General features: G+C 39.4%; 2 protein-coding genes across 3 annotated transcripts; both read right to left on the bottom strand.

Moving 5' to 3' along the window:
- Positions 1 to 2155: 2155 nt before the first annotated feature.
- LOC107527002 (olfactory receptor 11H7-like) lies at positions 2156 to 3100 on the bottom strand. The gene has a single exon (XM_016199629.2). It carries the CDS (start codon positions 3098 to 3100, stop codon positions 2156 to 2158), a length of 945 nt encoding a protein of 314 aa, XP_016055115.2.
- A 10409-nt stretch (positions 3101 to 13509) lies between these two features.
- LOC107527037 (olfactory receptor 11G2-like) lies at positions 13510 to 21194 on the bottom strand. Of its 2 annotated transcripts, XM_087815019.1 has the most exons (2): positions 20198 to 21097; positions 13510 to 13557 (listed from the first exon to the last, which is right to left on the bottom strand). In XM_087815019.1, exons 1-2 carry the CDS (start codon positions 21095 to 21097, stop codon positions 13510 to 13512), a joined length of 948 nt encoding a protein of 315 aa, XP_087671145.1. The 2 variants fall into 2 exon arrangements, with proteins under 2 accessions (XP_087671145.1, XP_016055139.2); XM_016199653.2 differs by lacking the exon at positions 13510 to 13557 and having other exon boundaries at positions 20171 to 21194.
- Between the last annotated feature and the right edge of the window lie 2037 nt (positions 21195 to 23231).

Genomic DNA, 23231 nt, shown 5'->3' with positions numbered 1-23231 from the left:
ATAAATGCAACTGATTTCTATGTGTTAATTTTTTAAATATATCTTTATTGATTTCAGAGAGAGAAAGGGGGGGGGGGAGAGAGAGAGAGAGAAACATCAATGATGAGAGAGTCATTGATCGTTTGCAGCCTGCAACCCGGGCATGTGCCCTGACCGGGAATCGAACTCCGATTGCCTGGATCCTAGGTTGATGCTCAACCACTGAACCATGCCCGGCTGAGCTATATGTTAACTTTATTTCCTGCAACTTTACTGAATTTGTTGATAGTTCTAACAGTTTTTTGGTGCCATCTTTATGATTTCCTATATATAAGATCATGTCATCTGCAAAGACAATTTACCTTCTCCTTTTTAAATTTGATGCCTTTTACTTCTTTTTCTTGACTGATTGCTCTGGCTAGGACTTCTAGTACTGTGCTGAATAGAAATAGTGAGTGTGGACACACTTGTGTTGTTTCTGATCTTAGAGGAAAAGCTTTCAACCTTTCACCATTGAGTATGATGTTTAGTATGGGCATGTCATATTTGGCCTTTATTATGTTTAGGTATGTTCCTTCTAATCCAATTTAAGAGTTACACAACACGCCAAGAGCAGCCCTGGCAGGAGAGGAGCGCAGCCCCGAACACAGCGTGCGGTCCCCGCCGGGCTGCGCCATCCCTCGGCTTCCTCGCGGTGGCGCCCGGGAGCCTGCGGTTGCCGAGCGCGGGTTCAGCTCCACTCCCTGGGGGGCAGAAGAACCCCCGTCAGAGACACGGGTGCGCCCAGCGAGTGAGGAACTTGCTGTTTCATCATTAATGTGATTTGAACACTTTTAACGTTTCCTTCTCTCTCTGCCCCTAACATTTTCTTGAGGGCGACGTGGCAAACCCTGCCTGGGTCGGAGAGTTTGAATCTTTGGAAGCGCCGTGGAAATGCTCGTGCTGGTGGTTTTGCGTCTCTTCCCCCGCATTTATTTTGGGGGGGCAAGGAACTCCCTAAACTGCAGTTCCCTGGTGTGGGCAGTGCTTCTTTGGCCGGCTACTTAGGACTGCCTTCATCCCTGACTCTGGTGCCTCACTCCATATAGGCTCACTTTTGGGGGGACCTTACTTTACTAAGCGGTACTTTTGGGTGGAATCCCTTTCAAGATGGTGCAAAGTGATTCTCTTCCTTGAGCTCTAACTGGGCTGGCCAATTGTGGGTATCCTATATTTGCTCTGTTTTTGGTGGGAGCTCAGTTTGCTCCTTTATAGGCCATTCTGTCCTACCCCCAGAGCCAGCTCTTTTATAGTATTTACATTTTTTTCCAGGTGTCAATCAGGGACAGTGGAGGGTCCTTAGAACTCCAGGGAACAAGGTCCAACCTTCTAAGTGGTTCTCGTGATGTAATTCTCATTTACCTTAAGGGATTACATACTAACAACTCATCAAGGATACTTTACTCGTGGCCTCAATCAAACTTCCAGTCTCCCCGTACACTGTTGATGATGACAATGAGCTAAGGACTGTAAAACTGGCTCTACAAGCTCTTAGTGTGTCCAATATCCATGTGTGGGGTTTCTGCCAAAAACTTAGAACAACAAGCATTTTATCTGTTATGTGTCTTTGAAACAGAGTGTTAGACAGCCATGTAAGCAAATAACCAATTTGATTTATATCTCTTAATAAAGTTGTATAAACAGATTGCACATTGAAAAAGTAAAAACCTTCCTGGAAGTAAATATTGAGATTTTTGAGAATTATTATTATTTTAAATGTCTTTATTGATTCAGAGAGAGGAAGGGAGAGAGAGTTGAAACACCAATGATGAGAGAGTTGTCGTTGATCAGCTGCCTTCTGCACACCCCTGACTGGGGATCAAGCCCACAACCCGGGCATGTGCCCTCACTGGGAATCTAGCCCCGATCTCCTGGATCCTAGGTTGATGCTCAACCGCTGAGCCATGACCGCCTGAGCTAAGAATTATTTTTTTACCATGTGCCTGGTGGCAATCTCTTCCCATGGAAATAAATTTATGAAACTAAAAGTGTGTCAAAAACGATCAAATACACGATGAATTTTGCTTTGCACAAAAGGACTGTGATGGTTATAAGTAAAGCCAAGTCAACTGAGGTGGAAGAATACGATTATTCTTCCACTTGGAGACAGAGAGCCATTGGGTTTTACAAAACTTATTCATGAAGTTTGGAAAATTCTCATTCCACAAAGGACCTGACGGAGGGCGAATTTCATGTCCCTGTTACGTAGGCTGTAGATGAGAGGGTTTAGGAGTGGTGTCACTACAGAGTATATCAGTGTGATGATCTTATGCATAGTAACTGAGTTGCCAGATGTGGGACTTACATACATCACCATTATGGTTCCGTAGAACAGAGAAACCACAACTAAGTGGGATCCACAGGTAGAGAAGGCCTTTTGCTGCCCAGCTGACGAAGGAATCCAAATCACAGCTCTGAGCACCAGGATGTATGATCCTAGGATGTACAACATGGTGAAAATGATGATAAGAGAGCTCACAGAATGGAATACATGCTCTATGATAGGTCTAAGGGTACAGGATAATGCTATCAGTGGGCCTACATCACAGAGAAAGTGGTCAATGATGTTGGGACCACAAAAAGGTAGTTGAGAAATGAAGATAATGGGAATTGAATGTCCAAGGAAACCAACGAACCAACAAAAAGACACCAGGATGGCACAAAGCTGTCCAGTCATGATGGAGGAATAGTGCAATGGATGGCAGATGGCCAGGTATCGATCATAAGCCATGACACAGAGGAAGAGGCATTCAGTTGTGCCCAGGGAAAAAAAGAAAAAGAATTGAATGAAGCAACCAGAGAAGGATATGGTCTTGGTTTTGGAAAGAAAATTGACCAGCATGTTGGGGACTGTGCAGGTGACATACCAAATCTCTAGGAAGGAGAAGTTAGCCAGGAGAATGTACATAGGGGTATGGAGTCTGTTGTTCCACCTCACTGCACAAATGATGGCCATATTCCCAGTCAGAGTCAAGACGTAGGTGAACAAAATCATTGAGAAAAGGAGGATTTGCATTTTCCAGGGACCAGGAAAGCCCATCAAGACAAACTGTGTCACAGTAGACATTCCTGACTTATTCATTGTCTCCAGACTGTGGAGAGAAGACAGATAATGAAAAGTCACTTTGCTGCTAACGCATTTGAAACTTTTCTTAGGATAGGGAGCTTGGTTCATGCAGGCAAATGTATTGAATATTCTAAAACAAGTCTTGAATAAATCATGCCTTGTTCTGAATGAGTTCTTTGGCCCTGATTCTTTATTATCATACAATTCCAGACTGCTTTAACTATTTTTGTCAGTGGACATCACCAGTTAAATTTCATTTTCTTTTGGTCTTAAAGAAATCTTGGAGTGACCTCAGAGGAATGGTAGTGTGAGAGATCCCCATTGGTCTCTCCTCTTGAAGTTTCAGCAATTTGAACAGTTACAATTCAGTTGCATTTTTTAAAAAAACAGAACAACATATGGTTTTAGAGAGAGAGGAAGGAACAAGGAAAGAGAGAGAGAGAAACACTGATGTGAGCGACAAACATTGATAGGTTGCCTCCCATATGTACCCTGACAGGGGTTCGAACTCACAACCTGGGTATGTACCCTGACCGGGAATCAAACCAGGGACATTTTGGTGCATGGTACAATGCTCAACCAACTGAGCCACACCAGCCAGGGCTGAACAGTTATAATTCAACAAAGGGTTCCCTGCTCAACACACAAACATATCTGAGAGACCTATGCATTGAAACATCTAAACATGGGCAAATGGGAGTGAACTGGGAAGGTGAGAAGGGAGAAGAGTTCAAAGGCGCCATGGACACAGCCCTTCAGCCTGGAGCTCACTGTGGGGCTCATCCCAGAGAGGGGAGGAATCAGGTTGTGGATGGCATGCCCATCACCCAGGAGGAGCAAAGAGATTTAGCAAGGATTACTGCAGGAGTAGGTAGTATGAACTGTTGGTGGATTCCAATGACTTGAGCAGGGACAAAGCACAGAGGCGAGGCCAGGGTGGTCTGGTAATTGGCCTTTCAGACAGAGAAACAAAACCATGGAGCCTGGCCACCTTCCCTTAATCTCGCAGAGCTTGCCTCCCCTCACCCTTTGTGTCAGGTTGCACAACATATTATCTGCAAATCAAAGAACTGGTACTAGAGAAACACTTTTTTTTCTGAGTGAAGAGCACACTCTGTGACTAATCCCAGGGCCACGTGGGGGTTCAAGGGGAACACTGTGGAGGTCCACTGGCTGCCATTGCTGGGGGAGCATAGCAAAAGAAGGCAGCCAGTTTCCCCCAGCTCACCCTACTCCCACACATTGCACCTGAACTGCTAAAGCAATCTGGCTGCAGAAAACAGAACTGGGATTTCATGGATTTGAAGCCTCATCTCCCACCGTATTCTCCTAGAGGTTGGTACCCTGGGACTGCCGGAATGACTGGATCACAGGGGTGGTGCCCACCTTCCAGGGAACACAGGCCATTTTCCACCATGCTGTGGAGATCTGGAAAGCCAGAGAAGTGCAGGAGAGCTAAAAACTTGTGATTTAGCACCAGCTACTGGAGACTAGAAAGACTCCTTATTGATATACTAGAGAGATGCCACTTCTACATAGATGCCTAGACAGAGAAGGAATTCATCAAATACCATGAGTAACCAAGGTAATGAGGCAGCTCAGAAAGAAAATGAAAAGTCTTCAGAAAAACAACACTTAAAGACATGGAAATATGTGATTTAAATGACAAAGACTTTAAGATAGCAGTTCTGAAAAACTCAACAAGATGCAAGCAAACACAGATAGGCAGTTTAATAAACTCAGAAATAAAATCAGTGAACAAAATGAGTACTTTACCAAAGCTGAGGGAATTTACCACCAGAAGTCCTTCATTGCAAGAAATACTGAAGGGAGTTATTCTACCTGAAACAAAGAACAAAAGGTCACAAAACTATGAGTAAGATCACCAATGAACTCACAGCATAAGCAGGGATAATTTGTGACAACAAACACATAGAAGGGGAGGGGTAAGGATCTGAATTTGCAAAGGATGAAGAAGATCAAATGCATTCAAAAGAAAAAGAATTAATGGGTATATGAAACTTTCCTTTTCATAAACTTAATGGTAACCACACACTAAAAGCCCCAAAACTGAGACACACAACTTAAAAAAAGCAGAAACAGAGGAAAAAAGTACGGAATACTGACAAACAAAAACAAGAGACAGAAACACAAAAGAAAAGAACCAATGGATGCACAGAATACCAGGAAACAAAAGATAAAATGGTGAGAGGAAATCCTCATACATCAATAATTACCCTAAATGTAAATGGACTGAATTCACCAGTAAAAAGGCACAGAGCAGCAGATTGGATCAAAAAGCAAAACCCAGCCAACCCAACCATTTGCTGCCTTCAGGAGACAAATCTAGCTGCAAAGGCTAAGTTAGACTCAAAGTGAAAGGGTGGAAAATGACTCTTCAAGCAAATACCCACAGAAAAGCAGGTGTAGCCATACTTATATTTGACAAAATAGATTTTAAGAGACAAAGGTGGACATTTTATAATGATAAAGGGGACACCACCTCAAGAAGACATAAAACTTATTAATATATATGCACCCAATCAGGGAGCACCGAAAAATGTACAGTAACTACTAACAGAACTAAAGGGAGAAACAGACAAACACACAATCATAGTTGGGACCTTAATATTCCATTGACAGCTCTAGACAGTTCATCCAAACAAAATATCAGCAAAGAAATATCAGCCTTAAATAACACATTAGACCAAATGGACATAGTTGACATTTACAGAGCCTTTCATCCCAGAACATCAGGTTATATATTCTTTTCCAGTGCACATAGAACATTCTCAAGGATAGACCATATGTTGGGTCACAGAACTAGCCTCAACAAATTTAAGGAGATTGAAATTATACCAAGCACATTGTCTGACCACAATGCTTTGAAATGATAAATAAACTGCAAAAGGGAAGTAAGAAACCCCATAAATATGTGGAGATTAAACAACATACTACTACTAAGTGACTGGGCCAAAGAAGAAATAAAAGGTGAGATCAGAAGATATATAGAGACAAATAAGAATGATAGTGTGACACATCAAAGCTTCTGGAATGCAGCAAAAGCAGTAAACACAAAAAATTTTATCATTACAGGCCTATTTCAAGAAACAAGAGAAATCTCAAATAAACAACCTAACATCACATCTTAAAGAACTAGTAAAAGAACAAAAGCAGCCTAAAGTCAGCAGAAGAAAGGAAATAATAAAAATTAGAGCAGAACTGAATGAAGTAGAGAACAAAAAGACTACACAAAAATTAATACAACAAAGAGCTGGTTCTTTGAAAGAGTAATAAAATTGACAACCCCCTGTGTAGACTCACTAAGGAAAAAAAGAAAGAAAAAACTTTATGTAAACAAAATCAGAAATGAAAGAGAAGTTACCACAAACATCACAGAAGTACAAAGGATCATACCAGAATACTATGAAAGACTGTATGCCACTAAACCTAGAAGAAATGGATAAGTTCCTAGAAATATATAACCTTCCTAGACTGAATCATGAAGAACAGTACAATTTAAATGGGCTGATCAACAGTGAGGAAGTTGAAACAATCATAAGAAACCTCCCCCAAAATAAAAGTCCAGGACCAGGTGGCTTCATTAGTGAATTCTACCAAACATTCAAAGAAGATTTGATACCTATCTTTCTCAATTCTTCCAAAAACTTACAGAAAAGGAAATATTTCCTAATACATTTTATGAAGCCAATATAGTCCTGATACCAAAACCTGGCAAGGATAACACAAAAAAAGAAAACTACAGACCAATATCTCTGATGAATACAGATGTGAAAACCCTAAACAAAATACTAGCAAGTCGAATACAATACATTAAAAAGTAATACATCATGATCAAGTCGAGTTCATTCCAGGGGCACAGGGATGGTTCAACATATGCAAATTGATCAATGTAATACATCACATTAACACAACAAAGAATAATAATTATATGATGTTATCAATAGATGCAGAAAAAGCATTTAATAAGATGAAACATTTATGATTAAAACACTCAATGAAATAGGTTTAGAAGGAAAGTACCTCAACATAATAAAGGCCATACATGACAAACCTTCAGCTAATATCGTACTCAATGGTGAAAAACTGGGGGCTTTTCCTCTAAAATCAGGAAAAAGACAAAGATGTCCACTCTCACCATTCTATTTACCACAGTACTGGAAGTCCTAGCCAGAGCAATCAGGCAAGAGAAAGAAATAAAAGACATCCAAATTGGGAATGCAGAAGTAAAAGTGTCCCTTCTTGTAGATGACATGATTCTGTATATAGAAAATGCTAAAGATATCACCAAAAAACTATTAGAAACAATAAACAAATACAGTAAAGTTGCAGGATACAAAATTACTGTACAAAAATCGACTTCACTCCTATGCACTAACAATAAAATTTCAGAAAAAGAAATGAAAAGCCCCCCCAGAATTTCTTTTGCAATTGCAACAAAAAGAGTAAAATATCTAGGAATAAACTTAACAAAGGATGTGAAGACCTATATACTTAAAACTATAAAGCATTATTTAAAAAGATTGAAAAAGACATAATAAAATGGAAAGATATTCTGGGTTCATGGATTGGAAGAATCAATGGCCATATTACCCCAAGCAATATACAGATTTAATGCAATCTCCATCAAAATCCCAATGACTTTTTAAAGAGAAGTAGAACAAAAAATCATCAGATTTGGCCCAGCAGATGTGGCTTAGTGGTTGAGCATCCACCTAGGATCCGGGAGATCGTGGTTTGATTTCCCGTCGGGGCACATGCCTGGGTTGTGAGCTCGATCCCCAGTTGGGGGCGAGCAGGAAGCAGCCGATCAATGACTCTCTCATCATTGATGTGTCTATTTCTCTCTCTCCCTCTCCCTTCCTCTCTCTGAAATTAATAAAAACATATCTTAAAAAAACATCAGACTTGTATGGAATCACGAAAGACCTTGAATAGCCAAAGCAATTCTCAGCAAAAAGAACGAAGGTGGAGGTATCACACTCCCTGACTTAAATTATACTTCAGAACTATAATAATCAAAACATCATGGCTTTGGCATAATAACAAATACGCAGACCAATAGAACAGAATTGAGAGCCCAGAAATAAAACCACATGTATATGGAAAAATAATTTTCAACAAAGGAGCCAAAAACATACAATGGATAAAAGAAAGCCTCTTCAATAAATCATGCTGGGAAAATTGGAAAGCCACATGCAAAAGAATAAAACTAGACTACAGTTTGTCCCCATGTACAAAAATTAATTCAAAATGTATCAAAGACTTACATACAAGATCTGAAACAGTAAATTGCATAGAAGAAAACATAGACACTAAACTTATGGGCCTTGGTCTTAGAGAAGATTTTATGAATTTGACTCCAAGGACAAGGGAAGTAAAGGCAAAAATAAATGAATGGGACTATATCAAACTGAAAAGCTTCTTCACAGCAAAAGAAACTGCCAAGAAAACAAAAGGCAATCAGTGGAATGGGAGAAGAGGTTTGCAAACAACAGCTCCAACAAGGGGTTAATATCCATAATATATAAAGTAGTCACACAACTCAACATCAAACAAACAAACAAACCAATTATAAAATGAGCAGAGGACCTGAACAGACACCTCTCCCAAGAAGACATACAAATGGGCAACAGATACATGAAAAGATACTTAACCTCACTATTAGGGAAATGCAAATCAAAACTACAATGAAATACCACCTCACAGTTTTTAGAATGGCTGTTATCAACAAGACAAGCAATAACAAGTGTTGGAGAGGTTGTAGGAAAAAAGGAACCCTCATTCCCTCCCTGATGGTGGGAATGCAGACTGGTGCAGCCACTATGGAAAACAGTACGGAGGTTCCTCAAAAAATTAAGAATGGAGTTACCATGTGACCCAGCAACCCCTCTTCTCAGTATCTACCTGAAAAATTTGAAAACATTTATTCACAAAGATAAGTGCACCCCTATGTTCATTGCAGCATTATTTTCAGTAGCCAAGACATGGAGAGAACGTAAGTGTCCTTCAATAGATGATTGGGTAAAAAAGACGTGGTGCATACAGACTATGGAATATCACTCAGCCATAAGAAAGGATGAAATACTGCCATTCCCAGCAACATGGATGGACCTTGAGAATATCATGCAAAGTGAAATAAATCAGTCAGAAAAAGCTAAGAACCATATGATTTAATTCATATAACACTGAAACTCATAGACACAGACAGCAGTGTGGTGGTTACCAGAGGGAAGGTTGTGGGGGGCTAGTAAAGGGTAAAGGGGCCAAATGTATGGTGATGGAAGATGATTTGACTTTGGGTGGTGGGCACGCAGTTCAATCAGTATACAGAGCATGTATCTTAGAAATGTATATTGGAAACCTATATGATCTTATTAAATAATTTTGCCACAATAAATTTAATTTAAAAAAGGAATCTGGAAATGAGGCAAAAATGGTTTGTCTTATATCTAATTTTCTTCAGTGAAAGCTGGTCATATATAGCAATTAGTGCTATTCACTTCACAATGTGAGGACACATATGCCATTATTTAAAAACTGGTTTGAATCTGGCACTTTTTACAGGTTTAAATGATACGAGCTTTGACACTATTTCAAATTTTCTTCACGCCTCACCCTGAGCTATTTTCATTAAGATAATTTCATTTCTATCATTTTTTTTGAAAGTCAACAAGGAGAAAGTCAACAAGGATATTTATTTATTTGAAAGGTGTAGTTTTATTTGTTTTTATTGATTTTTAGAGAGAGAGGAAGGGAGCAGGACAGCCTGAAACCCAGGCACGTGCCCTGACCTGGAGTTGAACCAGCAACCTTTAAATGCACTAGAGGATTGGATGACTCCCAACCAACTGAGCCACAACAGCTAGGGCTCAACAAGGATATTCAGATAAATTCCTTATACATATTTCTCTTTCATATTTGAAAATATTTATATTGTACTACAACTCATATATAGTGTGGTATTGAATTCTTTGTCTTTAGAGCTGAAAAGTCACAATTATTTACCTCATGATGATTAATTTCACATGATAATCTATCATGCTTCATATGCATTTAAAATATATGTAATTAAAGATGAACATAACATGTGAGATGTACGGAGAAGAAATCACCAGGAGATTCTCTTCTATAGCTCTCTTTACTGGTGTCTCAAGTTTCCATTAAAATTCACTATTGGGAAGATTTAACTTTAGTCTATTTAAAAAATAGGCCTCCATTTAAAAAATAACACAAATCAAGGGAATCAAAGATATTTAAAAAATAATTATTCACCCATATTCCAAAATTTGCCTTTATTTCCTTTAGAACACTATCACCAATGAAGATCTCTTTTTAAGAATCAAATACAACTCAGATAAAAGAGCACAATGATAACTTTAACATATTAAAATCCCTAGAAAATTTTTAACAGGTGCTTTTAACTTCTTGACTGATAAGAGAAGAATTTTGCTTAAAAATAATTTTTATTGAAGTGGTGTAAATAGAATATTTATATACTCACTGAACATAAATAGAAAAAAACCACCCTTTTATTCAGTGATTTTTAAAAAAATCCTCCCCTGAGGATGTGTGTTTATTGATTTTTAGAGAGAGAGGAAGGGAGAGGGGGAGAGAGAAACATTGATGTGAGAGAGAAATATCAATCGGTTGCCTCCCATAGGTGCTCTGACCGGCTGATGTGACCCACAACCTGGGTATGTGTCCTGACAGGACAATGTTCCAACCAACTGAGCCACCTGGCCAGGGCTTTGGTGATTTTATATTGAACAAGATAAATGTATTTATAATAATGCAGCTGTTATGGGATCACTAAATTAAAAATGCATAAAGTGAATGACAAACCTACTCATCTAGAAGCAAACATAACCTTCCTATTGAGATGGTTATGTTAAAGCAGGTTGTAGTCTTTTGAACAAGAAACCAAGAAGAGAGGAAACTGAAAGATGGGGATAAGTTCTTTTAATTTTTCAACGGAGATGATTATGGAGAGCTAAACTGACCTGCATTGGTTGTTTTAGTGAGACATCACGGAAAAGTGATTCCCCACTGTGGGAACTCTGTGCTTTACAAATAAGAGACCTCCCCTCAAGCAGACAAGAAAGCAGTGAGGCAGAGAGCAGCCACTTACCCCCGGAACAGCACCAACAACGACTTAGACTCAGGTTCACAGACTGACTTGGACTCAAAATCAAAATACACAAGACTTAGCTCCATGTGTTTGAGCTATAGACTACTCTATTTGACAGTAAAAAACAAAGACCCCACAGAAAAACTAATAGGGAAAGCATGGTAAATGAATTTCACAGATGATCACTTCCAACATAATTGTAAGAAGCAGTTCCTAATATATTCATGACTAAACCCTGTGTAAATCTTAGTTTCTCTAACACACTGATTTGATTTTACCCTAATTTTTAAAAATTTCACATCTGCTAAAGGTGTAGATGAGTAATAGAATGAACAAAAAGGAGCCCCCCCCCCCCAAATCTGTATTTTCTCCTGGTTCCTGTCACAGTGGATAGAGCTAGTTCCAGACTACTTTATTCAAAATATCTTTAAAAGTCATACCATTCCTGGGGCCCCAGCTACTTTCTGAGAAGGGGAAGACCTGTGGATGACATCGGCACCGTTTAGTGCACTGATTTTGGAGAGCATGAGTTCCGTGGTGATCTAAATACTCTGAGAGATTTTTCTTTTGTTCTTGAGCTGAAAGAGAAACGAAATTTTTGATACTCAACCTGTTGAGCATATTGAGTGAACAAGGATATAGGGGAATAGGCCCACCTGTGATGTATAACAGCAGCACCGCCCATCAGAGAAGACGCCTCCTGTGTACCATCAAGCTCTGCGGGGAGGCCTTGAAGATACTCTTCCGCTGGCTTTCATGTGGAAGCCCCGCGTTAGCACTTCATGATGGCTTATTTTACTTCCCTTGCACCACAAGATCCTAGTGACCTATTTCCTGTAGGGTGTGTTGAAACTATGGGCTCGTCTTAATTTATGCCATTATAGCCACTGTTGAGAATTCTCTGGTATCTCTTCATGTGATCCTATAACTTTCCATGCTTTCCCTAGGTACCTTTTTACTTCTTGCCTGGGGGGGGGGGGGTGTTATTATTATTTATGATAAGTTGCCCCGTAGGGATTGTTAAAAATAATGTGCTACATTGACTGTAGGAGGATTCCCTGGTCTCCCTAAGTTTGTGTTTCTCAAGCAAGATTATGTGATTTTGTGCCACACGATACGCAAAACCCCTGATAAAATGCCTCCCTGAAGGACAATTTCACTGAGAGAAGATAATTTTGTATTATACCAAATATATTTGTATTATGGAAGAGAAAGTATAGTCTGTGATAATTTTTAAGATAAAACTTAGATTTTTTAACAAAAGATTGTCCCCAAGTGCCCCATGTTTTCTGACCACTTGTCAAACGTGCTACGGTAATGGGAAGGTTTGAGAAACACGGTATTTCATCACTTACCACCAGCAAGCCTGTCTTCCCGGCACATGTAATTTCATTCTCAGTACGGCCATACTTAAAAGGGTCTACTCTCATTTTAACCCAGCTGATGGCTTTTTTCTGTTTCATCATGGGGTTTGGCCACAAAAAGTGGAATTCATTCTTGGGATAGTTTTCTTTGAATACTTTGCTGAGACTTTGCCCTACAGCTTTCTCAGGGGCATAAAAATATGTTTAGAGCATCGTTATTCCATATTGCAAGCAGTATTGGGGCTGTCACAATTGATTTGGGGAGGAATAACTATGAGTAAAGAAGCTTAATTGGGAGAAAATATATTTAAGGTAAAGTAACAAGAGTGATCATTGTGAAGTGCAGGGCTGAGGCAGTGGATCAGTAGGAGAGAAGACTGCATGGAACAGTCTATTGAGGAAAGGTTTGAATGGCAGAAAGAAGAGTTTGTACTTCCTCTCTAAGTGATAGAGGTATGAAACATTCTGATTTTGGTGTGATAGCCTCAAACAATGCAAACTATCCACTACTGGGTGTTTTGTTTTGTTTTGGTGGCTTCTTGACCCCTTGTCTTTAAGAATATTTATTTTTTGAATTTAGAAGAAGGCACCCTCTCTTGAAAGGATCCAGGTATACATGCATTTGATCCCTTCTACCAGCTAGGATTAAATCAGAAAAGATACATCACCGATAAAGAACATATATACATATACAATAACATCATATAATTACTTAGTGAGGTCATACATGTTTAAAATGTTTTATTGAGCATTTATCATCAATAAGTTGAACTTGAACTGCCAAAGAACTGTGAAAAATAAGTCTCTCCCCTTACTTAAGTGTGAGCCAGAACATGACTTGTAGCCGTTCTCAATTGTTATAAATAACTAAGGTCAGAAGTGACAAATTCTCCTCTTTCAAAGGCGTCTCAGTTTTGGTTAATCCTTAACCCCAGGACTTTCTTTAGGGCATCATTCTTGTCTTTGTTTCGGGGACTGTGGATAAAGGGATTGAAGAGTGGAGTCACATGGTAACTCTATCTTCGGTAATATAATAATGTTGCAAGAATGTTTCAGGGATTGTTGGGCTGAGGGAGATCTGAGTAGTAAACGGACACTGGAGTCAGCAGTTCATATAACATAACATTATTATATTACTGATGATACTGTGGATGAAATCAAATGTCCAGAAACAAAACCCACAAAAATTTGCAAAAATATATTAATATAAATGATATCCCACTGGAGCTAGCATCCCTTTGTCTTAGAAAAATGCAGTGATGCCTAGACAGGGAAAAAAGTTACCCTTCATTATGGGGGCTAAGGGTGAACAAAGCCTGTATCTTCTCATTGATGGTTTTCTTTCCTTCACTGGAAGGCCTGACCCTGAGAAAGCTAGGATATACAAAGTTAAACTGCTGAAACTCCCTTTCCTCCCGTCCCGAAATGCTAAAAAGAAACACTTATAGCAACAGGTCACTTCTGTTGGGCAGTATGATAGCCAGTGAAAAAGAAGCACAGCCTTATATTCAGTCGTTGAGGTGTGGGCCTCATTTAACATTGATACTTTCATCAAAGGTTATATAAGAGGCTTCAACCACCCCAGGCACCCAGATATTTCACCCAGAAGAATAAATTCAACAGATGAATTTTATATATTGATTACTTTAGCTGTAGGGTAGCTAAAAGAAATGAGGTATGAACCTCATGAGATTTCTAAAAGGGGGTGCAGGTGAATGAAGAGGAAGGGAGTAATGTTGAGACTCTCAAGGGTGCAATTAAAACTTCATCTTGGAGATTATTGGGAAGTCTTCAGTCTCCCCTTGGGCTATGACCCCCTCAAGATACCTTGGTGTAACATCTTTTTCTTACTGTAATTTTTATATAATTTAGGTTAAATTGGCTCCTAAAGTAAAAGCAGGAATGATGTCTTAAATACAATAGTGAGATGCCTGTGCAGATTTCCAGGGAACTTCTTTTTTCTTTTTCAGGACAAGTCTTTTTCACTGTGAAATATGTACACAATGTACATTGTTTAGTGTGTTTTCTTTACATACTTGCCATTTTTGAATTTTTGCTTCTAGTCCTTAATTACTAATAGACTATTTGTTTTCTATTTGTCCTGTTGACTCTTTGTTTTCTTATTTTATTTTGGATTATTCAAGTATTTTTATTATTTCATTTTTCTCTATGACCTTTTAAATGGTTTTAAATATGTATTATTTGTGTTTTATACATAACATAAAAATGATCATTTAAATAATTAAAGTGTACAGTTCTGTGGCATTACGTACACTCACATTGCTGTACAACCATTACTGACATTCATCTCTAGAACTTTTTCATTGTTCCAAACTGCAGCTCCATACCCATTAAACAGTAACTTCCCGTTCCACTCTATTCCAGCTCTTGAACATCACCATGCTACTTTCTGTCTCTAAAATTCACTACTTTAGGTACCTCATATAAGTAGAATCACACAAAATGTTTCCTTTTGTAATTGGTTTATTTCACTTAGTGTAATCTCTTCAAGCTTCATTCATGTAGCAAGTATCAGAATTTCCTTTCTTTTCAAAGGCTGAATAATATTTCATTGTTAGTTCATTAGAGTCCATATATGAGTGAAATCATATGGTATTTGTCTATCTCTGGTTGGCTTATTTCACTTAGCAAAATATTCTCCAGGTCCATCCATGCTGTCACAGGGGAAAATTTCCTTCTCTTTTTAAGGCCGAGTAGTATTCCGTTGTGTAAATGTATCATAGCTGTTTTATCCACTCACCTACTGATGGGCACTTGGGCTGCTTCCAGGTCTTGGCTATTGTAAATAACGCTGCAATGAACATTGGGGTGCATGTGTTCTTTCAAATTAGTGTTTCAGGTTTCTTCAGATAAATTCCCAGAAATGGAATCACTGGGTCATAAGGCAGTTTCGTTTTTAATTTTTTGAGGTAACTCCACACTGCTTTCCACAGTGGCTGCACCAGCCTGCCCTCCCCCAAGCAGGTCTGCCTCAGGCGGGCCTACCTGCAGTGTGTGGGTGTCGGAAAGATTTCCCCACACGAGTCCAGATGGGTTTGAGAGTATGTTTACTAATGCTGGGGACAATGAAACAAAGGAAGAAATTAGGGTAAAAGAAAGAATAGGGAGAGCCTAGGCAGTGCTCCGCTTGTCTCTCTAGAAATGTTATAGGAAAGAAGGGAGCCAAGGCGAGGCTGCTGTTAGCTCACTGGGAAGTGAAGGTCACGGTGACAGAAGTGAGCCTGGGCCCAGTTGCTTTCGCTCACTGGGAAGTCAGAGAAAAAGGGGGCCTTGGAGGCAGGTTCAGGTGATCAGCCTGGGTCGAGCTGCCTCTGCCCACTGCTCCCCTGGCTGCAAGTCTCAGAGGGACTCTTAGAAATGAAAAGTTCATGCGCAGTAAGGGGCATGGGCGAGCTCTAGAGAGAGCCTGTATTGAGTTTTGGCCTGAGGGCTTTCTTTCTTTCCTTTTTTTTCCTTTTTCTTCCCTGCAGGTGAGAATCTTAGGGGAGAGTTTCAGTAGAATATTCATCAGCTTTTCAGGAGCATTTTTATTAGGCTGATGCATTAAAATGAGTGTTTAGGGAGTTTTGGATAATTCTTTGGTCTGTTTTACTTTTATCTTAGGTCTGTCTGGCTTTCATTTTTTTTTTTTTTATTTGTTCCCCAACTTCCTCTGTCCTTGGGTTTAGCTGGCACAAATGGCACTAAGTGGGTCTTTGCTCTCTATCTGCCCAGGCCAGGGTGATTTAAGCTGTGTATTCTCTGGTTAGGGAGGAGGGTATGAACCATTTGCTCTCAAGCGTCCTTGGTGGGGGAAGATAAGTTCTTGTGATTCACAAGCCGGCTGCAAGCTGCCCAAAGTGTTTGGCCTTATTTAATTTTCTTGACTCAGTTTCCCCATTTCACTTGCCTATGTATTTTCCTGGTTTCTTACTGTCCTGCTACAAGGTGGCAGAAACACTGCCGTACAGGCAGCCATTCAGCAGAGGCAGGTAGTTCTGTGCAGGCTTCTCCTTGAGGTGCATTTTGTGGGAGAATCTCCTGTGGAGAAATGGCTGCTAAGCTCTGGGTTTTGTTTGATTTTGAGCCCAGCAGCCACCAGGAGACCCTCTTCCCTTCTTAGAAGGCGCCTTTCTCAGGGCTCGCAGTGCTCACCACTTAGACTTTGATAAAAATTTTGACTTATGAGTTTCCTATTATCTCTTCAGATTGTTAATATTTCAAGTTTTGTTGTTTTTTAAATTTAGTATGTTTCTTTATTCTTAGCAGGATGGTAGATTGAAGTAACTCAGTTTTCTATTACTAAAACCTATGTGTTTGCCTAAAATTTTATATGATATTTCAGTTTGGACTTTAATTTACCTCATATTTTATAGTCATACTTTTTGGGCAACTCGTTACTAATTTCTAGGAATGGTTAGTTACATGGTGGTTTACAGAGAATTTCTAGAAGCACTTCTACTCTGTAACCTGAGGTGCACTTACAAAGAGACAAAGTGCTATAATTAGCTATACTTGAGTCCTTTCCACATGACACAAATCCATGCGACACACGTGCCGCTTCTTGTGATCTCCCATAGTATTTAGTCTTCTCACTCATTGCACTTGGGCAGTTTAATAAACATAAAACCCTTGCAATTTATTGTACATTTCTACCATGAGACTGTGAGCCTTAAGAGGGAAGAAAATAAACTTTTGTATCAAATTCATTTCCTGGCTCAGTGTCTGGTAGCGTAGGTACTCAAAAGCGTAGGTACTCAACAACAACCATAAAAATGCATAATTGAACAACAAGGGAGAGGATATCTAAATATAAGTGTGACAAACTAGTTACAGTTTGTAACTGTATTTGTACAAGTCTTAAGAGGAGAAGGACATTTTTCATATTTTCTCTAAAAGCCTGAATGAAATAAAGTTCAGGTACTCTTAGGACCCTGCTTCAACTTTTCTATAAACGAACAGGCTCCTGAGGAACCCTGCAATTGTGCAGGGCTGGGGAATGATTTTTTACATCTAATTTTCAGAAAAATTTTATAAACTTATTCTAAAAAAGTTATTCTTTGTTTAAAAACGACTGTATTACTACTTATTGTTTAAACAAATAATACAGGCCCATGGTACAGAATTTTCAAAGCTCATAAGGGGGAGTATGAAGAAAATAAGTCTCTTTGACTCTTTTGTTCTTTAGACACCAATCTCCTCATGGCTTTCAGGAGCTAGTCTACACATTTACTTAAAAGTTAGCTACCCTCTGCTACTCACCTTGCTCTTTTTACTCAACAATATATCTGGGAGATATTACTTAACATTACATATAGAGTGATTTCATGTTTTATAAAATTGAAGACATCCCATTGTATGACTGAATCATGGCTTGTTTGATTAGTCTTCTATTAACGGGAACTTACTTTTTTCCCCCAACATTTTGATATTACAGCAATGCTGCAAATGAACATTCTTGTGTTTTCATCATCTCCCACATGCATGAGAATATCTATGGGCTAAGCACCTGAGAAGTTGAGTTGCTGGGTTACAGGGTTATATTTTGATAGAAATTGCCTATATTGTTCAATATAGTTTGTAAAACTTACACTCCCACCAAGTAAGTGTGACAGAACCCATGTCACCATCCACAACCATAGTGCTATCAAACTGCTCGATCTTTGTTATTCTAATGGGTGAAAAATGAGATACCATTATAGACTTATTCTGCCTTTATCTTTATAAATGAATTAAGGCTCCTTCCATATGCTTAAGAATCATTTCTCTGTGTTATTTGTGTATATCCTTTTGCTTATTTCCCTATTGGGATGTTGTTTTGTTCTTACAGTTTACAGAGTTTCTGTCTATTAAGGAAACAAACATTATTTAACTGGCAAATAATTGAAAAATCCTGAATTATTGATGGGTAAATAATTGAGAAGTCCTAAAGATAGGAATATAGGATTAGTTAGTAAAGAAAAAGCAACTTGGGCTAGTAAAAAGGGTGGTGGGTAGGAAATTTTTTTTTTTTTTACCATTAGAATTATTAGCCTCAGCAAATCACACCTGATTCCCAATTCGTATTCTTCATCTGCAGAGTCAGGTAGCTGAATTAGTAAAGATGCTCTAATAACAGGATGATGTTTTCTTCAAGGCCTAGGAAGCAGTTCAAGGAGAACTAGCTTAAGTTACTAATGCAAATCCTGAGTAAACATTTTACTGATCTGCAATTGCTGAGCACCTCCCATTAAAAAAAAAAAGGACTAAATCTGTTTTCTGTGGCCCTGTTTTAACCTTTCATTTACCGTAAGAAGCCTCCCACCCCCATCTCCCAGCCTTGCTTGCAAGGTGGAATCCTAGGAATGAAAAGAAAAACAGGTCTACGTCCCAAACTTGTGTTCATACCAACCCCTATATGCATTTGTCGCTGATTTGTGGCTCTTACGTGGTTATATTTATTCTGAAAGTGAGGAAATAAGTGAGAATGTATGGCATTTTGACATAATGGAAAATAATTTTTTGTTATGGTCATGACTAAGCAGATTGTATTAAACTGTTCTATAAAAAGTAACCATAAAATCTGGACAAAATACATAAAACAACCATTTGAAGGCACTGGAGAGCAGTCAACACAGGCAAGGCTTCAGGGGCTACAGTTCCAAGAAGGGAGGGGCAGGAGACGAGTTCCACGTTTCCCTTGGGTGGCCTTCCTTGAGGACATGCCAGTTCACTGGGTGTGGGGAGCATGCAATCTGGAGACAGGTGGGAAAGAATGGGAAGAAGGAAAAATAAAGTCTCAGCAGGAAGCAGTAGTTTCGCTGAACTGAGGAGATAAAGGATTTGGGGTTTGCGCTGCCGGACTAGCAGAGTTTGAGAGACAAACCCTGGAGAGTGAAGGACCACAGAAAAGTGAGGCTCAAAATATGATGCAAGCTCTTTTCAAAGCATTTTTGGATTTCTACATCATTCTTGTGCAAAATGAGATTTCAAGAAATCTAGCAGGAGGCAGAATTGGGGGTCTGAAGAGTTGAGCAGAGTTTTCAGGAGTCATGGGGCTCAAGGAGCACAAAAATAGGAAGTGAGGGGCCGCTAAGGTGGAGGGATCCTAAAAACAGTCTACCCTTGTAGTTGGATCTCAGAAAAGCTATGTTCTTGGAGTAAGGATTATGTCCCAGAAGTAAGAAAAAAAGTGCATAGACCATTTTTATAACACCTGAAAATAGTACTTAAATGAGATCAAAGTCACCTGCCTCTACTGTATCTACAGCTAGAAGAAAACTTAACTTTTGTTGAGTTACTACACCCATTATCTTCACCATTTTTAAAATATAATGTCCAGTGTTCAATTAAAAAAAATTGAGGAATGCTAAGAAACAAGACAAATGATCAAAAACCAAGAGAAGAAATAAGCAACACACACATGTTCATAGGTGATTGAGATTTTGGTCAATACTAAAACGAACAATTATCTGAATAAAACAATGTTTTTTAACCTGAAAATAAGCTAAAAGCCCCTTTTAAAAATGTTTGCAAATAAATCTAATACAAATTTGAGCTCTAATTGCCTAAGAGCCTTGTTAACACTTTTTATATTCTCAGAAGTTTCTGCAGGGCCTTTTTCATATCTTTGTTCCTAAGACTATATATCACAGGGTTAAGAAGCGGGGTCACGACAGAATAAAACAGAGTCACAGTCTTCTGCATCCCAGCTTCATGCTCCAGTGTAGGGCTCCCGTACATGACCAGCACTGAACCATAGAACAGTGAAACCACAGCCAGGTGAGACCCACAGGTGGAGAAAGCCTTTCTTCTCCCAGCTGCTGAAGGGACTTTCAGGACAGCTCTTAGGACCAGAGCATAGGACCCCATGATGAAGAGAAAGGGGATGATGAGGGGCAGAGGACTTAAAATGGAGAAGACACGCTCCACCACAGGAGCTTTTTTGCAAGTGAGTGCTAGAAGAGGAGCTGGGTCACACAGGAAGTGGTCGATAACTCTGGTGCCACAAAAGGACATTTGGGAGATGATGATGATGGGAATCAAGAACCAGAGGAAACCAAATGCCCAGCAGCTGACCACAAGATTGGTGCAGAGACGTCCAGTCATAATGGTTGGGTAGTGTAGAGGCCGGCAGATGGCAAAGTAGCGATCAAATGCCATAGTCGCCAAGAAAAAGCATTCCGTAGAGCCCAAGGAGAAGAAAAAGTAGAACTGGAGAAAGCACCCAGAGAAGGAGATGACCTTGGTGTCAGAGAGGAAGTTAGCCAACATGTTGGGGACAGTGGAGGTGACATAGCAGATCTCCAGGAAGGAGAAGTTGGCCAGCAGGACGTACATGGGGGTGTGGAGTCTCTGATCCCAGCGCACAGCACAGATGATAGAGCCATTGCCCAGGAGGGTCAGGAGGTAGGCAACGGAGAAGAGCGCGAAGAGGAGGCCCTGCCCCTCCCTGGGGCAAGGGAATCCCAGGAGAACGAAGCCAGTGCCGGTGCTGGAGTCGTTGGAGATTTTCATGGGTCTGTGAGCTGTGAAAAGGACATCAAATCATTGAATGCCTGTGTGTAGACAAGTGGGGACCCAAATTTATATTTAAACTATCTTGGGAAAGAAAATAAAGACACATATCAATAGTGACTTTTTTCTTTTAAGACTAAATATTTATCTGGGTTGCTTCTTTCTTTTCATTCATATTTTCACTATGGACTCAAGAAAATTTTTTTGTCAGAATTTATAAGCTCTTGAAGAAGCGTGATGTAGAGATGTTTAAAGATTATATTAGATGTTACACTTTAGTAGAGTCTCTATTATTTCTCTGTCCTCACAAAATGCAATTTCTTTCATTATCAGAACAAGTGACACCAATTGCAGTTGTGGCAGAAACTGAGTCTAATTGTGTAGCCACGTAACATGAACTGATAGAATTTTTTAAATTACTTCTTTTGCGTGACTTTTTAAAACTGGCCTTATTCAAACTAAATGATTAACTTGTTAATTTAATAATATTAGACACCAACTTCATGTGTAAAACAGTGAAATCAACTAGAGGAAATTTGCCTTAGTTTCTATGTGTTAAAACAGCAATTCTCGCAGAGAAGTGAAATAATAATTATTTTTTAAAGTATATCTTTATTGATTTTGGAGAGAAGAAAAGAGAGGGAGAGAGAGAGATAGAAACATCAATGATGAGAGAGTCATTGATCAGCTGCCTAGTCCGCATTCGGGCATGTGCCCTCTCTCTGTCTCTCTCGCTTTCCCTCTCTCTCTCTCTCTCTCACACACACACACACACACACACTCTGTTGTGCAAAGGTGCACACACACTCATAAGCACAGCAAATGTAAAGTAGGGTTCAACAAGCAGAGTGGTAGCAGGGTGTACCCCGTTCCCTGTCCTTTCCTGATCCCACCGGGAGATGTGTATATTTGGACAACACCCACACTAGCCAGCATTTCAGTGGAGAGGGACCCACTTCTGTAATTCTCTAAGAGGTCAGCAAACTTTTTCTTAAATATTTTAGGCTTACAGACTGTATAGTCTCTGCCACAACTACTTACCTCCACTGTTGGGTGAAAGCAGCCATAGGCAAATGAATGCACATGGCTGTGTTCCAATAAAACTTTATGTCCACTGAAATTTGAATTTCATATAACTTACATGTGTCGCAGAATGTCAATCTTATATTGCTTTTTAAATTTAAATTTACAATGTAAGACACTTCAGTTCATTGGCTGTACAAAAACAGGGAGCTGGCCAGATTTGGTGCATGGTTTGCTGAGCCCTGCCCTACACATTTATAGGGACAGGAAAGCAAGGACCATCTATTCAACTGTGGAACAATGGAAGCTTCTTGTCTAGCAAGTGACCTTGTCAGAAAGGGAGGAGACCTCTAGAGGTCAGTAGCTGAAATCAGCCTGTTCTGCTGAGCTAACAAACCTTTGGGGCCAGATTTCCACTAAATTACAAAAATAATTTTCCAAAGCCATCAGGATTTACCTCTTTCTCTCTGTCTTTACACACACACACGCACGCACACACGCACACACTCATATACATCTTCCCTCCTCCACACAACACTTTAGTAATATAACATTGGTCTTTTTTCAGTTTTCAGAAGCAACCAAGTACTTTCCTGACTCAGGGTCTTTGCTCTTGTCCTTCATGTTCATTTTTTTATCCCCAGTGCACAGCACAGTCTGAGGAAGATAGTAGGAAGTTTGCAAATATTTGTCAAAGAAATGATTGTCTACACTGTTACAAAGATAGGAGATATAGATAATAGATATTTGCTAATTACTTCATTTGAACTTCAAAAAACATGTGACATGACATTTTAGGAAATGAAATATACAAGAGAGCCTCCAAAGGATGTGAGGCTACCAGAGTGTTGGCCCAGACTTGAGAGGAATTCCACTGAAAGGAAGTAGTGGGAGATGGAATGTTCTGGGTGGCAGAATATGTCCCAACCCACCCAGATGTTACCTCTCTGACTGCTGAAGATAATTATGGTCTCACATCTCTGGATGTTGAAGTAGGACAGAGAGCAGGGTGGAAATTCTAGATTCAGCATTGCAGCAAATTTGCTTAGTGGCTCTAGTGGGGTCTTTAAATCTCTATAAGCTTTGTTTTCTTTCTATGAAAAGGGAATAG

Source organism: Miniopterus natalensis, chromosome 1 (genome assembly GCF_054644295.1).
Source record: "Miniopterus natalensis isolate mMinNat1 chromosome 1, mMinNat1.hap1, whole genome shotgun sequence".
Taxonomy (NCBI): Eukaryota; Metazoa; Chordata; class Mammalia; order Chiroptera; family Miniopteridae; genus Miniopterus; species Miniopterus natalensis.
This window is presented reverse-complemented; position numbering and strand designations above follow the sequence as displayed.